The 25071-nt window shown below is 42.7% G+C and overlaps 1 protein-coding gene across 8 annotated transcripts in view; it reads right to left on the minus strand.

Moving 5' to 3' along the window:
- The window catches only part of LOC121456268 (myosin phosphatase Rho interacting protein), a 130063-nt gene that overhangs the window by 74154 nt on the left and 30838 nt on the right, over positions 1–25071 (minus strand). For all 8 annotated transcript variants that reach the window (XM_041664263.1, XM_041664264.1, XM_041664266.1 and 5 more), the window contains exons 2-3: positions 18767–18844; positions 16718–16783 (exon numbers count right to left, since the gene is read on the minus strand). In XM_041664263.1, the coding sequence (XP_041520197.1) occupies positions 16718–16783; positions 18767–18844 (144 nt within the window). The remainder of the gene's footprint in view (positions 1–16717; positions 16784–18766; positions 18845–25071) is intronic.

Genomic DNA, 25071 nt, shown 5'->3' on the forward strand with positions numbered 1-25071 from the left:
CCCTTCTAACCAGGAGGGCTTGCAATTTCAACTGTTGATGAAAAGAGCAAGTAACAAACAGGTGCACTTAATTCAGGATGCAAAAACTGCAGAAGTCACTGGGGCTGGAGCGGTGAATTTGCACTCACACATACTAACATGCCGTATCAAGAACACAGACAGCTATATAGACCCACAGCAATAACACGACCCTCACAGAACCAAACAAGGACAGGGACTGCAGTATGGCACAGACAGTGGAGCAGTCGATGATGGCTCACTCATTGTGGGAGACCAGCATGCACCAATAGCATGCAGACTATTCCTGACACACACGGAAAGACTCCAGTCACTCACAGTTGATGTATAAGCTTTGTTAATTTCCTACTGAAAACCTTATAAAAATGGTCATCAAGGTATCAACTCTAAAGGACAAACAATGAAGGAGAACAACAGCAGACATGAGATATCAATTAAGACTTTGAAACAGAGTGATTGGGGAGTAGAGCTGGGAGAAAGAATCCTGGACAGCAGGAGGAAGTAGGCTCATGCTGCCACACAGCAGTAGACGGTTATTGCTCTGACAGTCCTAGGCAGACACACTAGAGGCTCTAATGTGGGAATAGCATACACAGCTCAGAGAAAGTCCGCACCCTTAAAGTCAAAACCCCACCCAAAGTCCTTCTGCTGCCTACAGGCATCCTCACATTGGAGCTGGAGGGGCTCAGTTTGGGAAAACTGACCAGCTCATGAAAAAAGTGCAGGCTGGAGCACTCATGGTCAGTTGGTTTCTCTGTATTGTCTGCCTGTCTATCTCTCTGTGTGGCTCCCCATTCCTTCTCTCTTTCTCCTATCTATCTATCTATCTATCTATCCATCCATCCATCCATGTATTTATGGGGCAGGGTCCTACCAAGTAGCTTTAGCTGGCCTGGAACTCACAAAAATCTAAAAGATCTCTTGAGAATATCATATTCTAAAGAATGGGTGCCAGGTGCTTATCTCTGAGGACATTCAGAACCTTTCAAAGAAGCTAGAGCTCACAATCCTACTCAGGCAGGTACTGTAGGATCTTTGTGCACTCTGTAAGCATGTGTAGTCTAAGACCATGTTGTAGTATTCCTTTTTCCTCCAGATGTAACGTTAACCCTATGTACATCTTGGAATAGAGATTTCAGGCCGAGTAACCATGGTAACAAATTAAGAACAAGACAGAGGTAGCTGGGTCTTTGGTAACAACAATGGGGCTACCAATACTCCTTACAAGATAGAGGGGAGGGTCAAAGGATCATCACCTGAGAATCTAGCCATCACTTCCTTCTGCCATCCCCCAGTTCCAAGAGATCATGAGCGATACTAGAGCACACAAGAAATAGAAGATTAATGAAAACGGGGACTATGGAATGGGACTTTGTAACGTTGCTGGTGTTGGGGGGGGGGGGGGTCATCCATGCTCCTCTAAGTACCCCTTATTAGTGCTCCCTAAGTAACCATAATAAACTCATTGGTTTGCCAAGCTGGATTTCGTGGAATCATGCTTTGGTCTTTTGTTGTGCTCTATTTAAGGAGAATAGATGTTTGTCACGTCTAACAGGAAGTTAATGCAACAGGCTGCTATTCATTTGAGAAAACCTAAGATCGGTAAGGGAGTTGGAAAGGCAAAGAGACAGGGCAAGTCAGAGGAGGAACAGGGTAAGTCTTCAAAATAACTAAAATCATTTGAAAGAACTACATCCAGGAAACGGGACACACGGAAAACAAGAAGTGCATAACAAAGGCAGGAGTGTGGCATCCTCAGGTACAAGAGGGCAAAGCAGAAAAGCTCCAGAGAGAAGTCCTAGGGACAAAATACAGAGAATCCCACCAGGTGTGATAGCATACATCTTTAATTCCAGAATTCAGGGTTAGTGGCAGAGTTTGAGACCAGCCAGGTCTGCACACCATATTAAGTTCCAAGCCACATGTGCATGCGAAAGGAAGGACTGGAGGGAGGGAAGAGAAGGAAAAGAAAAGAAAAGCAAGCAATGCAAAGCACTGAATTCCCAAGGAGACCAGCATTCAAAAACGGCCTCCATCAGGACATGCGAACTTTTCACAGTAATGGTTAGGGATAAAAAAAGAAAATGCCTTCAGAATTCCAAATGATTTCCAATCTCATATTCTAGTAGTAATCAAGCATAGCCACTGACATGTGCAGGGCGTGGGTTTCCTATAATGGTCTCCTACCAGCAAAGTATCAAATATATTTCTAAGGAGACTGCCTGATTAAAGACCAGAACAAAGAGGCGTACCAAACTGGGAAGGGGGATGTTCCCTAGAGTGTGGAGAGTCCAGACCAAAAGCTATATAGCAAGCAAAAGAGTCAAACCACACCACCAGCATTAGAGAGCCCTATGTGAAAGCTCCCACCACAGCAAAGACTCATTATCCTACAATTACACATAAGAAAGGGAAGACAATCCTAGTTTATTCCATGGCTGCTTGAATGTGCCTACTTTCTACTTGTTGCACTAATATAACTCTGATTAAACTCCGTACAACTATCCTATTAAAAGAAGGCTATGAAGGGGTATGACAACACATGTGCCTACCACCACTCACATTTGATGTGTATGCATGGATGCTCGGCAGCTAAAAAACCCTAAATTTTATTTTATGGTGCATAAAATCAATACATAGTATCTTATGAAACTAAAGCAGGAGTGTTATGGAATGCAGAAGATTGTGAATATGGTACCTGCCTGACTTGGGAGCTTCTGGCTTCCACCCCCAGCACCAATCAGAATCACATGACTCATGACTCCAGAAAGCAGTGTGAAGTATGAAGATAAACTCAGTCTCCTCTCAAGCAGACATAGACAGCCAGGTAAGATGGCATTCTTTGTGTTATAAACTTGCAGCAACCATGTCAACTTTTAAAACTATGTAATTTTTGAATGAATAATTACAAGTCTATTTAAAGCCTTTAAAATTCCCATCTGGTCCACTGTCAGCTCTCACATATATAACTAAAGACCAAGGGTAGAGAGAAAAAAATGAGTATATATAACATAGCACACTCTCTTTCTCCAGAACCTCTTGACCCATGATCACTATGATGAGAAATTATTTATTGGTTAATAAATAAAGAAGCTGTTTTGGCCAGTGGTTAGCAGAATAGAGCTAGGTGGGGAAAACTAAACTGAATGCTGGGAGAAAGAAGGTGGAGTCAGTGAGATGCCATGTAGCCACCATCAGAGACAGACCTTCCTTGCCAGTAAGCCACAGCCACGTGACGATACACAGATTAATAGAAATGGGTTAAATTAATATGTAAAAGCTAGTCAATAAGAAGCTAGAGTTAATAGCCAAGCAGTGATTTAATTAATATAGTTTCTGTGTGGTTATTTCAGGGCTGAGCATCAGGGAACAAACAAGCGGCCTCCTACAACAAATTGGTGCTCCAACGTATGCTACCTAAATCCACTTAAAACCTGAGGGGGCTTGGAAAGGAATTCTAGACACTAAAAAATAAAGTTTAGCCGCATTTCCACCCCCCCCCCATGGGCTCTGCATGCTGGTGGCATGCTGGAGCTCCTTTAAGAGAAGTCTTCCTGATTCAGCTGTAGAAAACAAAAACAAAAACCCATGCAGTTTTGAATAGGCATTTCCTGGCCAGTGCTGCCAGAATGAACTCGGAGACCAAGCACTTGAATGGGGATTGTGGGCAGTGTGCTGCAAGTTACTTGGTGGCAGCATGGGCCAAGTGGTTACCAGCATGAGCATGGCTTTCACCCTGCAGTCGCTGAGGCAGTGAGCGGACCTCTGCCATGTCAGACTCGGCAGAGCCAAAAGGCAAAGCAGCCTTAGTTCTAGTAAAGCTGCTTAGCATTTTAAGAAGAGGTCCTGGACAAAAAAAGGATTTCAGATATACAATAGGACAGATTCAGACATAAAAGACCTCTAAACAAGACACAGTGTGTTTAAAAAAATGTACGGAGGATTGGGAGAAAGAAGAAAAAGAGTAAAGAGGGTTAATGTAATATAAAAGAGTAAAGACAGTCATAGATTAAAGGAGTAAAGATAACGAAATTAATGTTGAACTTGTGGAAAAAGTAATAAAGTAAGAAAAACAAGCCACATAAAGATGAAATATATACAGAGAGTCTGGATTATGTATATTATTGTGTTTTCTTTGAATTTTTTGACTGTGAAAGAGCTAAATACAGAGAGACATTTCATTGTATGGGCTGCTAAGCTAAACCAGCAAAGATATTTTATCTTGTCTTCATGTCTTCAGAATTTGGGTCTAAGGATCTGTTGCTTTGGAAAAAAGGTCGTGCTTTTGTTTCCACAGAGGATGAGAACCTTCAGATTTCTTCCAGAGTAATGTGGTTTGATGGACCAAGACCCCCTGAAGGTTGCTGTAAATACCCCCAAAAATTACTTTGCCAAACAAAAAGCAGGAAGCAGTTAGAGAGAAATATGCTCAAATTCTCTAAATGAGTTTGTTTACATTTAAAGGGGGATATGCTATAGAGATTTGCATTGGTATGGATCTTGGTTTATTGATACAAATTTAAGATCAATTTTGTTATATGTATATTCCTGCTCTTGATTAAGAGACTGTGTTTGTACAGCTCATTTAAAAATATAATGTATAATTAAGAAATATAGGTTAATAGATAACCATCTATAATAGTCAAGCTTATAGTCATGTTAGTTAGGTTTTCTAGATATATAGAGATATATTTCAGTTAGACAGGTAATTTTCAGATCTTTCAGAGACCTTCAGAATATGGCATTTAACATGTTTTAAGAGCTTGGAACTTTTCATGACAATGAGACACATCTGCTCCTGGCAGTACCAATCTACTTCAAGAGAAAGATGGGCACCGAAGAGGCTCTTTATGGAGTTGGTTAGCCATTTGGGAAAGAGACTGCTCTTGCCTGGACTGCTTGATGGACTGGACATGCAGGACCCACAGAGAGATGACTGCTAAACTTGCCTAAAGGTGAGATGGTCCTTTAGGGTTTCTGCTTCATGGAAGAGTCTGCTAGACATTCTGCAGGACATAGAAAAATGTGACTAACAAACTGCCAGTATAGTTGGAACTGTCTTTGAAACCTCCTGTTTCATGGTAAAGTCTACTAGATACTGTGGGCCTGTAGGCTGAAGATGGATGCTTCAACGATACAGAAGAACTTTGGGTGACTGTCCAGGCAGTGAGATGTCTCTGTCAATTCTAGAGTTTTGGAAGTTGTTTACAATGCACTTTCTGTTTACTTAGATAATATTATATCCTTCTGGAGTCTTTGATGGAGTTGAAAAATATATAGTTATAATTATAGTTTTCCTTAGTTATGATAAAAGATAAAGTATATATAAATATTGTAACTGTAATTCTTGTTTGATATCTGTTTTGTTTTATGTAATTTTACTATGCTAAAGTTAAAACTTTTTATTTAAACAGAAAAGGGGAAACGGTGTGGGAAGTCCTTCTGTATATGTGTTGTTTTTATTGGTTAATGAATAAAAAAGCTGTTTCAGCCAGTGGCTTAGCAGAATAGAGCTAGGCAGGGAAAACTAAACTGAATGCTAGGAGAAAGAAGGTGGAGTCAGTGAGACTCCATGTAGCCACTGTTAGAGACAGACACATGATGGAATCTTGCTGGTAAGCCATAGCCATGTAGTGATACACAGATTAACAGAAATGGGTTAAATTAAGATGTAAAAGCTAGCCAATAAGAAGCTAGAGCTAACAGGCCAAGCAGTGATTTAATTAATATAGTTTCTGTTTGGTTATTTCAGGGCTGAGCAACGGGAAACAAACAAGCAGCCTCCTACAACAAGGTGTCAACCAGCTAGTAGAATCCATGCCTATCACTGATGTAGAGGTGCTGGAGTTCTATTCCAGGCCCTTTAAGCAGCCAGCAATATTCTTCACACATTAACCAGGTGAGGCTCTGAAATGCCTGGCCAACCTGCCTAAAACCCAACATTTCAGACCAGACTAACTCAACTTTGAGAAATGTACTCTGCCCTCCAGGAGCAAAGGCAGTGAGAGAAATGAGCTATGGCTGGTGTCTCACTTCTTTCACTTCAGCACTGATCACTGAGGTCTAAGTACCTAGGAAGTGAGGTCTGCTTCTAGTCCATCATCAACTGTATGCCCCATGGATGGACGGCTACCTTCCCACTGCTGAGTGTTCTGACAAGAGACAAGGACAACCTTTGGGTGGGCTCAACAAAAGAATGACTTGTCACATAGGAAATTTGGGGATGCAGAAACAGATTGAAGTTCAAAAGCAAGGTCACTAGAGGAAGAACAAAACGGGCAAATCACCTCTTTAAGACCCTTTTGTTCAACAGGATAAAACCTACTTTATGAGGCTAAAAGTGGGACACAGCTGGTAGTGCACAAAGTCCTTCTAGGTCTTATTGCTCTGCGTATTTCTGTCCCCCTCTATCTCCTTTACTCCTGTCCCCTTATTTAGTGAAACAGGCTTGGTCTATATCTCCTGAGAAGCAAACATAACACTAGGATCATCACTAGGATGACAGACTCTAAAGGACAAAAAGGGGCTTGTCTTGCCCCTACTTGCTTCTCCTTGTGGTTGCTCTAGATGAACGCAGCAGAGACACTGCTACATCTTCCACTAAGGGACCTTCTACTGGCTAAGCTGAGCTGTAAGGCTGTCTTTAACCCATCTGCAGGGGCTGACTCTTCAGGTCCTTCCTACACAAGACAATGTGATATTGCCCTCAGGTGGGTCTATCTGTGACAGCCAGGGCATCTCCTACAGAGTTCCCACAGTTCACTAAGAGCTATGACCTCCAATCACACAACAGTGTCAGGTCTCCAGAAAGAGGACAGCCATTCCTGCTGCACTTCCAGACAAGGCCAGTGTAGCTCTTGGCTTGTCCAGCAACACTGCTCTGGAAACTGTTCAAGGCATAAAGTTCTTGTAGTGATATTTTGTTTTAATAAATAAGGTTTGCCTGAAGATCAGAATGCAAAGCTAAGTCACTAGAGGCCAGGGAGCGGTGGCACATACCTTTAATCCCAGGAGAAGAGGCAGAGGGATCTCTGTGAGTTCAAGGTTACCCTAGGCTACACAAGATTGATCCAGAAACAGATCCAGGTGGTGGTGGCTCACACTTTTAATCCTGGCACTAGGGAGGTGGAAACAGATAGGGATAGGCTGGGTGGAGAGAGAAATATAAAAGGGAAGAGAAAGGAACTCACTGGAGTGTATAGTCCGAGTATCCATGGAGACAGGGTTTTGCCCTTTCGGGATGAAGATTGGTAGAGAAAAAAAAAGTCTCTCTAGTGGTTGACTGCTTTGCTTTTCTGATCTTCAGCTTGAACCCCAGTATCTGTCTCTGGGGTTGTTTTGTTTTTTTTTTTTTTAATATTTATTTATTTATTTATTTATTTATTATGTATACAATATTCTGTCTGTGTCTATGCCTGCAGGCCAGAAGAGGGCACCAGACCCCATTACAGATGGTTGTGAGCCACCATGTGGTTGCTGGGAATTGAACTCAGAACCTTTGGTAGAGGAGGCGAAGCTCTTAACCTCTGAGCCATCTCTCCAGCCCCCTGTCTCTGGGTTTTTATTACTCATGCTACAAGTTCTGTTTCTGAAGCAGCTCCCTCTGATGATATCATATGGAGCTGAGTAATTGCCTCCAAAAGCACACATGCCCTATCTCTCCACCATGATATGTGCCCAAAGTCAGTGAAGAGCTTCTTTATGTATGGTTGAATAGGGTTTACATACTCCAGAGACAATCCTGGCATATACAAGTGCAAATCCCTCAATGCAATCCTAAAGGTCCTGGGAGAAAGAGGCCTGAGAAGAATGACATAGGAGAACAGAAAATAGACATCAAACACAAATAAGAGGCTGCAGGGATGGAAAGAAGGACCACAAAATGATAACAGTAGACAGTGGAACTGAGGTCTGCAGAAAGCAGAGCCTCAAAGAGAAACTGCCATCTACACCTTGACCTGATTCTTAAACTCTAGTACTGAAAGAGATTAAATTCATACTATTTTAGGCCATTAAACTTATGGCAACTGTAAAAGTACATACCTATCATTTTATGTACACATTTGATACCTACCTTATATGGGTCACTGCAATACATTTCCACACTGATGAGCACATAGTACATTGCAAGGTCTCACCTTTGAGATTCCCCACACTGTTCCCTGGATCCCCGAGAGCCTTCAAAAGCTGCTACTTCCTGAATCCTGAGAGTTTTCTTTATCATAAAGACATCCCCTTTGCCTTCCTCTGCATTTATGGCTACAGAGAGGCCCCTATGGTTGTGGGCTTAGAGGTGGAGAGAACAGGAAGATTGACATTGGCTTTCTAAACTTGCAGCCAGCAGCCAGCCCCCTTACTGAACAGGTTTGCATGACTATATTGATGTATCACTTATTTTACAGAAGGCCCAAAGTAAAAGGCACGATCAGGTCAATGGAATGGGACACCTGAGTGGGGGGTCTAGTTTAGAGACCCAAAAGGGGAAAGGAATGAAAGTTATCCCAGAAGACTTGATAGCCTCCACACTCCATCTTGCCTGATGATATTGCAAGCTCATTCTTGACTACACTGGCATCAGCCACTTGGCTTGGCTTCTTTGGCCCTATGTGTTTTCCATAAAACTTACTCTTTCAACAGTTGTTTCCCACCTGTTGCTTAGTCAGTTTCCTAGACAATTAACTCCAAGCTGCTAGCTTTTATTGCACTCCTCTATGTTCAGGAGGGAGACAATTGCTCATCATTATGGCCTGCAGGTCACGGCCTGGCTGCTATGGGAAAGTTCACCCACTCTCTACAGGCAATGGCCAGGTGCCAGTCACAATGCATCTTCTCCATGTTTCCTCAGCAAAAACTAACAAAAACATAAAGCTACTGCTCCCATTGCCTCCATCAACTAAATACCACTATAACAACTAGAAGGCTGGGCAGATAAAACAACTATAGGGCTGGACAGATAGTGCAATGGAGCCCAGAAGCTTCCCTTTGAAGGAACTGCAGAAACTTTAAGGAGATGGGTAAGTGGGGATCTAATTATGATCCTGACTTAGATGGACAGCTAACTACTGTTTTCTGCCCTTGTATCAAAGTACTTACTGCCCTGTAGGAAATACCAAGAAGTGCAAGGAGCTCGCCATGCTTCAGCAAGCATCCTGAGGATAAGAGGCACAGGGAGGAGGGAATATGGTGACCTGTCTCCTCTCAGCACTAGTGGGTCATCTACATAAGTGGACTTGAACCTTAAAACTGGCCATACCTGCCTACCTGACTACCCCTGTCCACTCTTCTTTAACTTCTTCTCTCTTTAAGGCTTGTGGGTGTTCATTTAAGGATCCCAAAGTGGAGGTACATATACCAGAGAGTTAGCTTGTTACACTGCAACAAAATTCTTGATATGAGCTACTTGTTTTGTGTGTGTGTGTGTGTGTGTGTGTGTGTGTGTACACAGATGTGTATGAATATCTGTGCAAGTGTGGTAGTGAAAGGATCCTGCCTTCATCTTGTCTGAGGCAGGGTCTCTTTTTTTCCCAGTGCACTACATATTCCAAGCTCACTGGCTCCACCACAACATAGGAGTACTAGAATTACAGACACACACCGTCATTTCTGGTTTTTCTCTGAGATCTGAACTCAGGTCATCAGGCATGTGGGGCAAGCTTTCTGTTTACTGGGCTACCTCCCTGGCCAGCTACTTAAGTAAGAAAAGCTTGCTTAGTCTCACAGTTTTAAAGCTTTACGGGTATGGGCCTGTGGTAAGGATGGTACATCATGGTAGGAATGTGTTAGAGCCAGTGGTCACATCTCCAAGACGAAGAAATCAGGGCTCTACAATCCCTTTGAGAGCCATATTCCAATGACCTAAAGACTGCCCACTGACTCCATCTCTTAAAGATCCTTGGCCTGCATCTCTTTATCAATGTCACCCTAGGAACTAAGCCTAATTTATATTCAGACTTCTAGAAGGATGCCTATCCAAGCCATAGTCACAAACAAGCTTCAAACTGTTTTGTACTGGCCCTGTATGAGAACAGTCAGCACCCCTTCTACACTTCGGAGAGAAGTTCAAGAATGATGCTTAGGACTCCTAAGGACCCCATTTCAGCCCCCAGGATCCAGTTTCAGTCACACACCTCCACTGGGCTTTCTTGACTATAACATGTTAGGTAATGCTAGAAATTCTCTGGCTAGCAGAACAAGAGACTATTCTAATCTTGATCCACAGCCAACATCACTGTGGGGACCACATTACAAAATGTACACAAAGCACCAAGCTGGGGGCTAAGAAGCAGGATCCTCCCTTGAAATCTTGCAGCAAGCAGAAGCATTCAAAGAGCCCCCTTTCCTGCTAGGAGACTAGTCTGAGTCCCAAACTACCTACTCTCAGTATTTTCATCATGGTTTTACCAAGCACAGAGTGCAATTATACAGCTACCTTAGTCCCCACAACCTGAGCACCACAAGAGGGATTTTCTGAGTGCTTCATGGCCGTCCTCTATCAGTGATGTTCCCTAGAGGTACTATTGACTGAGACATAGCTGCAGAGCCAAAACAAGTCAGGAGTAGATAGACCCTTTTCTCACCTGCTCAGGTAGCCTGCCCAGCAAAGTTCTGAATAAGAAGAAAACAAGTCAGAGCTCAAAACAGAATTCTCAAATGTCACATTACCCTAAAAAATAAAAATAAAAAAACCAAGAGCGTTTATAAAAGGGTTTCTCAGCTCACCCTGTATGGGGTTTTTAATGCTGGGCAACCATAGATTTGAGAATAATCAGGGTCTAGGAGGTCAGCTGCAAAGAAAATGACACCTTAGTTGCCAGTTCCTAATAACAGCAGAAGTGCTGATGCCCTTCCTTGACTTCTGAAGGGCCTGGACATTCTAGCAAGTAATGCTTGTAGTTTTGACATAATAGTAACAGAAATGTGCCCAGAAAAAGGTACACACAAGTTCCAAAGTCAAAGTGACCTAGAATTTCCTACAAGAAACATCTCTAATGCAACCCAAGCCAATCTGAGACAGTCTGCTGAGGACCCCAAAGACCATCAGTCTACATACAAGACACAGACATCCATAGTGAACCATGCTGGGCTACTGTATCTGATAGGGCTTACGAACTTAGAGGTGGCCAGACAAGCCTAAAAAGGCGCATGTCCCAAAGCTGTAAGGGCTTCACCTGCTACATCAAGAAAGCTAGAAGTCAGCATGAGCCAAGAGTCCCAAAGCTCCTGTATTCTGGGCTCTCTTTGGGACTCTGTAGCCCTTGTCACTGCACCTGGCTTCAGGACAGGCATCACAAGTCAATGACCTCCATGCAGAGGTACAGGTCACCTTAGTGGAGATGGGATTCAAGAATTGTGGACCTACCACAGTGAAAAGGGCATGGAATCCTGCCACATGCTGCAATAATACCATAACAATGTGTATTGAGAACACAGATAGAGTGCAATATCCTAGATACGAGCAGCTAAGAGTCCACTTACACACAGTCTGAGATCTGAAATGATCCAAAATATAATCAAGCTCTGACTTGCAGGAAATTCCACACTAACCTCATGTCGGGGTATAGTAAAATTTACACATATATATTGTATAAAATTGTCTTCAGGCTATGTATACAAGATATAGTTGAAACATAAATGATTCTTCTATTTAGACTTTGTCTCATCCCCTTGACATCACATAATATCAATGTAAATACCCCCAGATGTAGGGAAAAAAAATCCAAAATACTAAGCTTCACTTGACTCAAACATTTATGGTAAGGGACACCAACCCGTATGAGGCTTTTGACAGAATCAAGCTGAGACACAAACCAGAGAATGGGGCTAAGGGGCAAGTTAGGGTCTTACTGGGAACAATTTCTGCTGAGAAGACAACAGAGCTCTTGTGCACTTGGATGGCGATAGCTGTATGTGTACTCACTACCACCTTATGTACTTTGTGTTATGTGCTCAGGGTAGTGAGTTTTATGTCAAGTGTATTTTACCACAATAAAAAACAACAAAGCATTCAGCCATCTGTTTGCCTTACTTGTATGTGGGGATAGGAAGAGAATAGGCTCATCATGGCGCCCAGAACTTCTTGTCAGATGCAAGTAGGCCTTTAGTATTGTATCAGTTCCTATATGATCCAGATACGGAGCAAAAAGCAAAGGCTAGGCAACAGTGGGGTTTTAGGCTCCTTGCTTGTACTCTCCTGAAAAGCAATAGGCCTAGCCTCTTCAGGCTCCACTATGTCTGTGGGCCATCATGCCCCTCACTTCAACAAACACTCTGGAAGCTTCTCTTCTTTTTTAGGGAAATAATGCCTGGACTCCACACACACTAAAGGAAAAGAAAGATTCCCAAAAGTGAGTGCCATTTTAGCTCTGCCTGAAAAGGCAATGGTCAGATCAGGGACCTTAACTGTCCTATTTAGCCAGCCAGAGTCCTAAAGCTCCCAGAGCTAGTACCACTATCCACCTCCTGAGGGGACACTGTGACCATCAGGCATTTCACTCATTGCTTCACAGCCCAGTCAAGAGCCAGGGGATGTCTTTTCTTCACTATTTCTTAAGTGTTTTCTGGATATCATTATTTCCCCTTTTTGTGGGAGAAATTCAAATTTATCACATTCCCAACAACACTTCTGGAACTACCCTACTGCCCAACTTTCTAGTTCACCACAGCTGGGGAGCGCTAATTCCACATATCTTGTTATGCCTGGTCCACTGAACCCCACTTAGACAATATGAAAAGAAATCAAGAATTATCAAGACCCCAATCACAGTGGAAACCTGAAGTCTGGCTGGTAAAAAGCATTTAAAAGAAAGAAAAACGGTGGTGGTGGTGGTGGTGGTGGTGCACGACTTTAATCCCAGCACTTAGGAGGCGGAGGCAGAGGCGGAGGCAGAGGCAGGTGGATCTCTTTGAGTTTGAAGACAGCCCAGTCTACAAGAGCTAGCTCTGGGACAGGCTCCAAAGCAACCCTGTCTCAAAAAACCAAAAAGAAAGAAAGAAAGAAAGAAAGGAGGGAGGGAGGGAGGGAGGGAGGGAGATGTATAACAGAAAAATGACAACTTGAAACAGACGTGACTAAGTGTTAAGGGGAGGAAGTCAGCCATAAAATGCTACAACTTACTGGTGCAGTCAGTCTGCTGGGAAGGGCAGGCTACCAGTGAGGGCTGCCATTTAGCCAGCATAACAAGAGGACCAGAGGCAATCACAGACTGCTGAAAGATGCTATTTTTAGATGCAAGCACCCAGATGGGGGTACTTCATAAGTACCAGGATCCAAGAATGCCATAGGAAATATGGACATGCTGGGCGGTGGTGGCGCACGCCTTTAATCCCAGTACTCGGGAGGCAGAGGCAGGCGGATCTCTGGGAGTTCGAGGCCAGCCTGGTCTACAAGAGCTAGTTCTGGGACAGGCACCAAAGCTACAGAGAAACCCTGTCTCGAAAAAAAAAAAAAAGGAAATATGGACGTGTTCCCTGAGTGAGTTGCACACACAGGCAGGAGAGGTACAGAGGGTCCCACAGAAACCTCTCAAGATGAAGAAAGGCTGTAAGATAACCCTAGTCTGTCATCTATTATCCCAATCCAGGAAATGGGTAAGTTCTGTGTCCTGTGTTAATAATTAATAACAAATCAAACATTTTAAGTTTAAAAAAATGTAAATAAGTCACCGGCCAAATCATTCAGACTTTCTTAGCCTGGTCATTACAGAAACTTTAAGCTGATTCTCCTTTTTGTGGGCGATGTCTTATGCATCCTTGGCCTCCCACTGGTATATACCAATAGCATCACTGCTCTAGTTGTTTCAACCAAACCACACAACTGCCATAGCCTTGAGGCACACTAACCCTACTGAAGACCATGGCTCTAAAAGGCAATCAGAAAGAACACAGTAAAAGTTCTCATGAGAGCAAGCACAGGCATCTATCTATTGTCAGGTCTCATCCAAATGGGCAGAGGGTGGTAGAGGACGACATGTTTTCTTGCCCCAGGGAATGGTTACAAAGGGTAAACAATCCTGACATGTTGCAGACCAGAGGGCATGGGTAAGTTCCCCTCACCCTCAGTCCTACCGAGAGGAACCCTCATGCTACTTCCTTCCTGACTTCTATTGAAATGGCCTCTTCCTTCCTGGCTCCTATTCTGACTAACTCCTGTTGCCTGGTCTTCACTGTGGTGGCCTCCTTTGTAGCTTTTATGTGAGCTTCCTGATGCAACATGGAAAAGTCTTACAAAGTGATACTTTAGAAGACATTTCAACATGACTGCCACTGCTGGTTCTGCCACTTCACTCTTAGAAGTACTAGGCCATGTGCACTACCCTGGTCTGGGAAGAAAAACATCAACTGGCTACATGATTTGTCTTTCCAGATACAAGGCCATGTAAAAATGGCCCATGCACAAACACTTTCGGAATTGAATGTCCCCCCCCCGCCCCGAAATGTCCTTTCTTCAAGTTTTTCCTCCTTTTCTTTTTCACAGTCCTGACACAGAGTCACCTCTGCCTTAACCCATACCCTGTACACTGGCTATTTTATTTTAGTTTTCCAATTTGACATAAGTTCAGAGTCATCTGAGAAGAGGGAACCACAATTAAAAAAAAATGCATCCATCTGACTGTCTGGTAGGCAAGTTGGTGGGGCAATTTCTTGATTAATATGAAAGGGCCCAGTCCACTATGGGCAGTGGCACTTTGGGCAGGTGGTCCTGTGTTGTACAAAAGTACAAACTGAGGTCAAGTCCGTAAGCAGTATTCCTCACTGATCACTGCTTCCTTTCCTGTCTCCAGGTTCCTGCCCTGCTTAAGTTCTTTGTTTGACTTTCCTCAATGATGGACTATGATCAGGACCTGTAGCCAAATAAACCCTTTCTTTCCCAAGTTGTTTTTAATCATGGTCTTCATTGCAGTAATAGAGATCAGGTCTCTGGGAGATGCTATGGACCAAAAGGTGTCAGCACACCTGGCTCAATGGTCTTATTAAGAAGCACTGTTAAGGGCAGCAGCAATCGGTGCTGGTGCCCAGCAGCCACTCTCTTTGTGCTGATGTGACTGAATCAATGGAATAATGAATTCTTCTAGGTTTCAGTGGGGCCTATATAAAGAATCCTTGTGCTGTCAGACGCTCATGGTCTGAACCCAACAAGATCATAATCAAACGACCTCTAGAGGTTCCAACACTCTTCACTAGTTACAGAACTTAAGACCAGGGCTTATGGGAGACCTAACTCCTATCCCAGAGCTGCTGCCCACTGACAGCTAAGACAGGAGGACAGCAAGAGAGGAGTAGAGTCTGCCGTCCGTACCTCCTGAACTCGGAGAAGAACATCATGCATGTCTACCTGTTCCTGTTTCTAGCTGGGTCACTGTCAGTGCCCACTTCAAATTACTCTGGCTCACAGATGACTCTTGAGCAAACCCCCTGTGCTTCACTCTCAGGTTCATCAAAAGGAACAATGGGGAAAAAAATCTTAAGCAATCTAATGAGGTGACAGTTATTGGGGGGGGGGGTGCTAGAGGTACATCATGCCCATTAATGATCTCAGAATAAAAGGAGTGAGATGCCACATTAAAAAGCATAGGTGGAAAGGGGCCTGCTCGGCACATGTGAATGCTAATGATCATTTCCCAGATCCTAGTGTCCTAACCCTCTGCAAAGTCCCTGGAGACAGTTAACTCACACTATAGGGTCTCACAGCATCAGAGTCAAGAAACCTGCTCTGGGCCGGGCGGTGGTGGTGCACGCCTTTAATTCCAGCACTTGTGAGGCAGAGGCAGGCGGATCTCTGCAAGTTCAAGGTGAGCCTGGTCTACAAGAACTAGTTCCCAAACAGGCTCCAAAAGCTACAGAGAAACGAAGAGAAGAGAAGAGAAGAGAAGAGAAGAGAAGAGAAGAGAAGAGAAGAGAAGAGAAGAGACCTGCTCTGGGTGCAGCAAGTGGACCAATCTATTTGAAACAGCGTGACTAGACTTTCCTGGGGGTCCCAGTCTTCACAGGCACCACAGTGCATACCCGCACACACTTGTCTACTCAAAAGACAGAGGAGGAGGCATCCAATGCTTCATTTAGGAGAGAGTAATTTCCTTTAGAGAAAAGGGGGGTGACATGGGTAGAAATAGAGGCAGGCATTCTGTTCTACTTGACTGGACTGAGGGTTTGGCCTTGGAACAAGAGCAGCAAGCACTTAGCCCACCCATGATGCAGGCAGGAAACCAGGTAGTGAAAGAGAAGAAAGAAGGTCTTCTGCTCTGATCACAGGACTGGTAGACCTCAGTGCCAGCTAAAAAGAAATCTATACCAACATCTAGTGGGACAGTCCTAGGAAGACAGAACATAAGCCTGCCTGTCTCCACTCAGGCCTGTAGGAACACCATCTCTGCAAACCCTGCTGATCTCCAGGACTTTCCCCAACCTTGAACAAAAGTTACTTCATTCTTCACTGTTTCCTCTTACCAACAACTGCTTTAAAAGAAAACAAAACAAAACAAAAAAAAAACAAAAACAAAAAACAAAAACCAAGCAAGCCTGAAGCACAAGATCTGGGTTTTAGAGCATTTTCTACTTTGTACTACAAGTCCTTTAAAACATCCAAGACTCCTAAACAGAAGCCTGAGTAGGGCTACCTTCACATATGATGTGGCCAGTAGTGCCACAGCTGAGGAGCCTGAGGAGAGCATGGCCAGGATCAGGGAATACTGAGGACACTTACCATCTCATCCAGGGCGTAGCGCAGAAGGCCATGCTCATACAGGATGAAGAATCGTCGCTGCCATTTCTGCAACAGAACACAGAGCTGGGGGTCAGGTCTCCTGGCCCTGGGTCTCAGCTGGAAGAACCCTAATATCTGACACACAGAATCTAAGGAATGCTGGTTCTAACTAAGGCTTTCACTTCTGAAGTAGATGGCAGGAGGAATGAAACCAGATTGTATATGTATAGTGATTCATTAGCCAGGTGGGGTCAGGAGACAGGCCTGCCTAATCACAAGTGACTAATGCTTCCAGATGCTCCATGAAGCTTTTAAAGTTGGAGCTTTCCTTGGAAGTTAGAAACCGTTATATGGTCACTTTTCTATGTTCCTACTGGCAATCAATAGAGCATTTTCATAGAATGTTTGTCAATTGACTGGATGAATAATCTAATGTGATCTGGAATAACGTGAGGATGCAGGGATGGTGATAGACAGCATCCCTTCCAAGAAAGTCTGGGAAATGGTATAAAATGGTTTGGTTTTGTGACTGTCAGGGAAAGAAAGTAGACAGCCAAGGCTGAGGAATTCAACAGTAGTGGAACAAGCTAACAAAAATCAAACAGAGAAGAGCCCCAACAAAGGCCTCCAGTGGTGTTACTGTGGTCAAATGAAAAGGACAAATAAACACATCATCTCTCTGTGTGAAGGGTCTTGCCTACCCCCAATAAGGCTGTGAGTCTAAATCATGGCTCACAGACAGGCATAGCTCCCACCACAATCCCTCAGGGTGATTTCAGAAGGACTCAAGGTTCTATTCTCAACATTTCACAAAGTCCAATAACAAGTAAATTTTGACTAGCACTAAAGCCACAGAATTAGTGTGGCAGTGGTGGTGCACTCCTTTAATCCCAGCACTTGGGAGGTAGAGACAGGTGAATCTCTGTGAGTTCAAGGCCAACCTGATCTACAAGAGTTAGTTCCAGGGCAGCTAAGTCTGTTACATGGAGAAACCGACTTGAAAAAAAAAAAAAAGAAGAAAGAAAAGCCACAGAATTAACTACAATGTATTTTTCTTTGCTCTAGGCAAGAAAAATAAATTTTTAAAAAATGGTTTTTTTCATTGCAGCCAAAAAAATGGCATTTCTGGTTCATAGAGACCAGGAAAGGCACTTGGCTCCCTGTGTACTGCATTCTAGCTGGAACCACTGGCCACTATGAGGTAAAAACAAGACTTAAGGGGCTATGCAGAGAGGACCTGCTAGGGCTGCTTGCAGGCTGGAGTTCTAAAACAGGCTACTGGCACCTGTTTTCCAAAAACATTTCCAAGGTTCCTATGTGTTATCTTTGAAATCAGAATTTACTCCAGAAGGAAGCCCAAGGACCAGAAACACAATGCTATTAGTTCTGTAGGCCAGAGCATGAAGTCATGAGGCCCTACCTAGGCAAGAAGGAATGAGAAGAGCTAGGGCAACTGTCTTAAGTACAATTAGGAAAAAGTGTATGGAAAAGATGCCCTGATTGGGGCTAAATCCCTGATGGATTGTTCGGGGTTAATAAGCAAGCCTCTGGTCAACAAAGAGTGTCTTTATTCACCCTTTAGCTCCAGAAGAGACCATATCCAGAAGACAGGACAGTGTCTGAGAGCAAGTCAGAAAGCAAAGGTGTCTAAGCCTCAGCCCTTTATCAGGACTCACAGTGCTAAGTCCCCAGTTCAGAAGAAACTGCCTTGGTTCTGAAGGACCCGGGAGCTAGGAGAACATGCTGCAAAGATGTTTTGTCTTTTCCATTTGACTATTTTCAGAGTCCAGATGACCCACAACAGGTGACACCCATACAAGAATGGCACATTCTGAAACAAGGACTCTATATATGTAAATAGAACTTTCTGAGACTTCAAAGTTTACAAAATGTTGGATCCCTGCTGACTTTGTCACTCAGGTTCCAGTGTTTCCCTCCCTAAGTTGTTTTTTTTTTTTTTTTTTTTTTTTTTTTTTTTTTTACCAATTTTGCTCTCAAATGAACCTCCTAGTTTTTCCCACTCTTAAGAATTTCCTCAGGTATCCTTACCCGAGACCGGTGCACTGGGTTATCAAAGTCAGTGCCATCTGGAGCCAGGAGCAGCCAGCCACCATAAATGGGTTTAGCCTAGAAGAGAAAAAGGATGGAAGGTTATCAGCAGCATGGGACCAAAGACAAGAGAGCAGGGAAGACTGACAAACAGGACATCATCTACCACTCCCCAACACAGACTACATATCTAAAACAGGTGCCTAATTTAAAAGGTTACAGGATTACATAGTATGCTTAGGGGAACCCAGAACCCAGAAGGCATCTGAAAACACACAAAGTAAAAGAACCCTAAAGACACAAGGATCCCTCCCCTCAAGTTTCTTACAAACACACCAAGACGGGAAAGGGTGACATTTTAGTCAATGAATGGGGCCTGATTGAGCATCAGGAATAGTGTAAATGATACAGCCCCAAACTCCCATCCTGAAGATGTAAAGCAGAGCCTGGTAGAGATTTGAAACCGGTCAAATATTCATCAGCGCCTATGTGCAATTAAGGGTAAGGGGAAAGCTCTGGGCTTTGCCACTGAGCTGCTGAAAGGCATGACATCAACAGTTCTAACTCTACCTCATGAAGCTTCTGTGATAATGTAGTTGAAAACCAGCATGGAAACCAGGTGAGGTTTTTATGCCTGTAATCATAGCACTGGGAAGGCTGAGGCAAGAGAATCACCATAAGTTCCAAATCAGCCTGGACTACAGAGGGAGACTGTCTCAACAAAACAAATTAGTACAGGGAGGCAAAATGATGCACCTGGAAAACGGCCTGGCAGTTTGGAAGAGGTTTAATATACAGCTACTGTGAGCCCCAGCAATCCCATTGCTAGATAATAAGCGTGTGAGAAAAGCACACAAATGAAAACCTGCATTGCAGCATCCTAAGAGCACTGCTCCCAAATATCCAAGGTGCTACAAATAAAATGCCCACAAACCGGTAAACGGTTGAATATCTGTAGTCCACCCACACAATGACTGCATAGCATGACACAGACAGAGGTTTTGATGAACACAAAAAGGCATGTGAACCTCAAGAACATTGCATAATTGAAAGCAGTCAACAGAAAGGCCTACATATTATAGAATCCCATTCACATGAACTATCTGGAACAGACAAATCCACAGAACAGAAGGTATACTAAACAGTCACCCAGGAGCAAGAGGAAACGGCACTGGGTTTCTTTGGAAAGTGATAAAAACCTTCTGAGAGAATACTAAAGATTGCTGCAGAGTACCATGAATATGCTAAAGCTAGAGAACACTACAATTTAAAGGGGTGAATTTTACATCAATTAAACTACATAAAGAAAAAACATCAAGCATTTTGTCTGGCCTATAAAACCTCAACCAATGTTAGGCATAGTTATACTTTTATTGTCCAATGCATTGCCCACCAGAGACCCTGGCAAAAGGAGTACAAGGTGCTTAATAAGAATGAGACTTAATAAGTAACTCTTGATAAGAATACGACTACATCCAGTTGGTGTGAAGAGGTTGGCAAAGGGACAACTGAGCCAATGTACCTTCTGCCATTTGGGGGGCAGTGACAAGAAAATCCAAACCTTCTTACTGCATCACACGATGATCTCTGAATAAGACATGGAGAAAGGAAGCTCTCTTAATATATTTTTTATTTAACATTCTGCAAACCGGGAGGCCCCATCAGGTCACGCCATTTAGCTGTGGAATCTGTGACTCAAGAGAGGGCAATCTGCTTGCTGCAGGGTCAGATAGCCTCCACAAAAAGCCAAGAATCCTCCCATTTCTTGGCTTCTTTATAAGAGTCTTTAACAACGTCCTCCCCACCCCACCCTCAAAAAAACCTCAACTATGACTTTTCCCCTGAGGAGAGTGGGTAGAAAGAGATGTGAGCTGGGATAGGGGCAGGCTGCTGGAGAATGACAGAACCTTGCTTTGATGGAATGCAGGAGTACTGGCGAAGGCCCAAGAGCTAAATGGACACTAGCAGTGCCCAGCCAGCTGAACATGTTCCCTTCTCCCTGTAAACATGGTGAGTGCACACTGTAAGCAGACCATCCACAGCATAGGAAAATTAGAGCTTGGGTGAGATGGCTCCCTAAACCCTGTGGATCATGGCCTCCATCTTGAGTGTCTCATCAACAGGCTACCCAGTTTGATTGTGTGGCATCTTTTTGGCTTATGGCTGCAGGACTTTAGGTGACATTAGATTAGGTATATCTATGTGACCTTCCCCAAAGGGACAATGGGGATCTTAGTAATTGGTGTAAATAGCCTCAAAACCCAGACCATCCTGGTTCAAGTCCTCACTGGCATCACTGGTCACTCAGGAAACTTCTGCCAGACCTACTTTGCATGGCCCTGTACTACATACTAGAGACCAACTAGAACTTTCTGGGACATAGTCACAGATAAATCCTGGTATCTCTAGAAAACAGCTTTTGGTAGGCAGCCACAGAAGTAGAGGGCCAGAGTAAGAAATACAGCACCAGAAAGAGCTGTCAGGGAAGTTGGTACCTGAAACACTTACAAAGGCTGATCTTAAGGGACACAGAACAGCTTACTACAATACCTGTGACACCTGGAGCTGGGGCTAGCCAGGCTGGGGAGACAGTCAAGAGTGCAGGGTGACTGTATTAACAACTCCATCTCTATAAATAATCAAAATCACTGAGTTTTGCACTTTAAACATTTCAATTACATGAATTTTATCTCAAGAAAACCATTCTTAAAAGCATGCAAAGAGAATTCTCACATTCTCCTCTAGGATCTAGCCCAGCAAGTGTCATCCCCCTCCCTCTTTCCAATCCCTCTATCTATGCTTTTACTTCAATCCACAAGATCTAGCCCAGGTACGCAACCAGTGGCCCAGTTTAGTCTAGGTACCCATTGACTGTGCAGGACCCAAGCTCCATGCCCCTGCCTAATCTAACCACCTTTATCCATGACAAAGCCAACCTCTAGGTTTTCCCCAGGACTTGCCCTGCCTGTAACTACCCACGGGTTCCTCTTGTACCACTTGCAATCACCCCACTTGGCATATAGACCTCCCCAGGTCCTTCTCCAGGGTCTTGACTGGTGCATCTCCTTGATATCGCCAAACAAACCTTTTATGCAACCTGCCAGATCTAGCCTGGGACCAACATATAGTGCACCAGCCTAGTCTGGCCTCCCCTGCCTGTACCAAAAACTGACTTCGAGGTTTTGGCCAGGACCCTTCCACTTATCCCCCAAACCACAGGATGCTCCCACACCATATCCTATCTTTCCACCCAGTCAGGTCTAGCCCCACACTCCAGGGTGGGACCAGGAAGCACATCGTACACACCAGCCCCGTCCCTTCTGTCCGCTTAACTTCATTCCATCTAAGACCTATCCAATCTCTAGGGCCAAATCACCTGTATATCCTCTCATCGGCCCCAACCTGGTTTATCCATAACAGACTCAAAACTAACAAAAGAAGTCCATGTGTGCAGATCTCATCACAAAAATGCCAACAATATGAAAGATCAGGTCAATATCCTCTCTCTAAAACCTACAAGTCCCATAGAAATGTTTACCAATGAGAATTACCTAGATGAACTCCAGGATACAACTCCAACATCAACAATAATAGGAACTTCAAAGAACTCAAGGGGTCTGAAGAAGACATAAAGAAACAAATTCAAGGAAATTAAGGAGAAAAGAGCTGAAGGTTATTCTCCCGATCCATGACCAAGAAAACACAAACACATCTCAGCTTTAAAAAAAAAAGGCACCACCTTAAAGTAAAAGTATGATTAAGAGTACGACAATCAAATGGGAGAGGAAGCAAGCACCATTACACTAATATATGAGAGCACAGACTTCAAACTCAAACTAATCAGAAGAGAGAGAGGGACATTTCATTCTAACCAAAGGAACAGCTAACCAAGACGACATTAGTGTCTTATAATGTATCAAACTCTGAGGCACCCAATTTCATTAAAAATCTATTACTGGGCTTAGAGACACGGCTTAACATTCATTAATAATGAGTACTCTATTTCAATACCCCCAATTTCTCTAACAGATGGATCATCTGGATAAAAAATAAAGACAAAACATCAGTATTAATTGATATATCATATGGAATTAACAAAAATCCACGGAATATTCCACTCAAATACCGAACACACAGCAGCACATGGAAGCTTTTCTAAACAGACCACATCCTGGTACACAAAACAAATCTTTATGAATCAAAAAGACAGAAACCACTCTTTTATGCTATCTCACCACAATACAATAAAAATTAAAATCAACAGCAAACAAATCTGTAGCAAATACACAAATTCATAGAGATTAAACAACTCATTACTGAATGATGAATAAGTCAAAGAAGAAATCAAGAAATAAAAAAAACTTCATGGAACTAAATAAAAATGAAAACACAATACAACATAGTGAAAGCAGTTATATGAGGAAATTTATAAATCTAAGTGCCTGTATTAAAAAAATCAGAAAGAGTTGAACTAAAAAGTTGGATAAACAAAAACAAATCAAATTCAAACCCAGGTGACAGCAAGAAATAATAAGAACCTGAAATCAATGAAATAGAAACAAAGAAACAATGGCTCTAAGAGCTGGTTCTTTGAGAAGATAAACAAAACTGACAGCTCTTTGGCCCAACTAACCAAAAGGAAAGAGAGGATCCAAGTTAACAAAAATCGGAAATGAATAGGGAAACATATCAGACAACAAAGAAATCCATAATATTATAAGGGAGTAGTTTTTTAAAGAAAAAAAAAAAACCTGTACTTCGTATTAAGCTGGAAAACCTAAAATGACTGGATTTCTAGATTCAAACAGACTACAAAAATTAAACCAAGAAGAAGTCAGACCCACAACAGATGAGGACAATGAAATACTAATAAAAACCTTCCTGTTTAATAGAAAAAGAAAAGAAGTCCAAAGCCAGACAGAATCACAGCAGAATTAACTTTCAATGATGTACAGCTAATGTTTCTTAAGCTATTCAAAAAATAAAAGAAACATAAGGAACCCTCCTAAATGCCTTCTACAAAGCCAGTTAACATTTCAATGCCTAAACCCGGAAAAAAATAACAAAAACGAAAACTGCAGGCCAATTATCCCCAATGAATTAAAAAATGTTCATTAAATAATTCTTTCAAACAGACTACAGACATACATAAAAAAGATTATCCAGGCCAGGCGGTGGTGGTTCACGCCTTTAATCCCAGCAGTTGGGAGGCAGAGGCAGGTGGATTTCTGGGAATTTGAGGCCAGCCTGGTCTACAAGAGCTAGTTCCAGGACGGGCACCAAAGCTACAGAGAAACCCTGTCTCGAAAAAAACCAAAAAAAAAAAAAAGATTATCCACCATGACCAAGTTGGTTTTATCCTTGAAATACAGGGATGGTTAAACATACACAAGTCAACAGATGCATTAAACTACATAAATGGGTTTGAAAGACAAAATTCACATGATCACCTCAATAGATGTAGAAAAAGCTTTTTGACAAAATCCAACATGCTTTCATGATAAAAATTGTAGAGAGTATAGGGCTACAGGGAACATATCTCAACACAATAAAAATTATACCATACCCACAGTCAACATCACCCTAAATAGAGAAAGTCTTGAAGCAATCCCACTAAAGTCATTCCTACTCCTTTTCAATATTGTGCCTGAAGTACTAGCTGGCACAATAAGGCAAAAGAAGGAAATTAAAGGCATACACATAAGGAAAGAAGCCTGACTATCCCTATTTGCAGATGATATGATACTATAGAAATCCCAAAAATTCTACCAGAAATTTTCTAGAAATGATAATGAAATTCAACAACGTTGCAGGATAATCACCCTGAATGCATCAACAGCTTTTCTATACACCAGCAAACACACAGAGAAGGAGGCCATGAGCACATACCCTTCACAATTGCCTCAAAGAAAGTAAAATATCTAGGAATAAACCTAACCAAAGAAATGAGGAACCTCAACAATTAAAACTTTAAAATTCTGAAGAGATAAAAACACTAGAAAATGGAAAGCTATCCCATGTTCATGGATCAATAGAAATGACATTATGAAAATGACAATCTATATAGAAACTATTCTCAAATCAACACAATCTCAATCAAAATCCCCATCTCATTTCTCACAGAAATAGAAAAAAAACTATCCTAAAATCCATATGGAATCACAATAGACCACAGATAGCCAAAACAATCCAGAGCAAAAAGAACAATGCTGGAGGAACTGGCCTTCCAGATTGTAAGATATATCAGAGCCAGAGGAACAAAAGAATATGGTACAGGCACAAACATCATGTAGAGCAATGGAAGA

The sequence above is a fragment of the Microtus oregoni genome, unplaced genomic scaffold (assembly GCF_018167655.1).
Source record: "Microtus oregoni isolate MIOR12 unplaced genomic scaffold, Mior012 000015F_ref0000493, whole genome shotgun sequence".
In the NCBI taxonomy this organism is placed as follows: Eukaryota; Metazoa; Chordata; class Mammalia; order Rodentia; family Cricetidae; genus Microtus; species Microtus oregoni.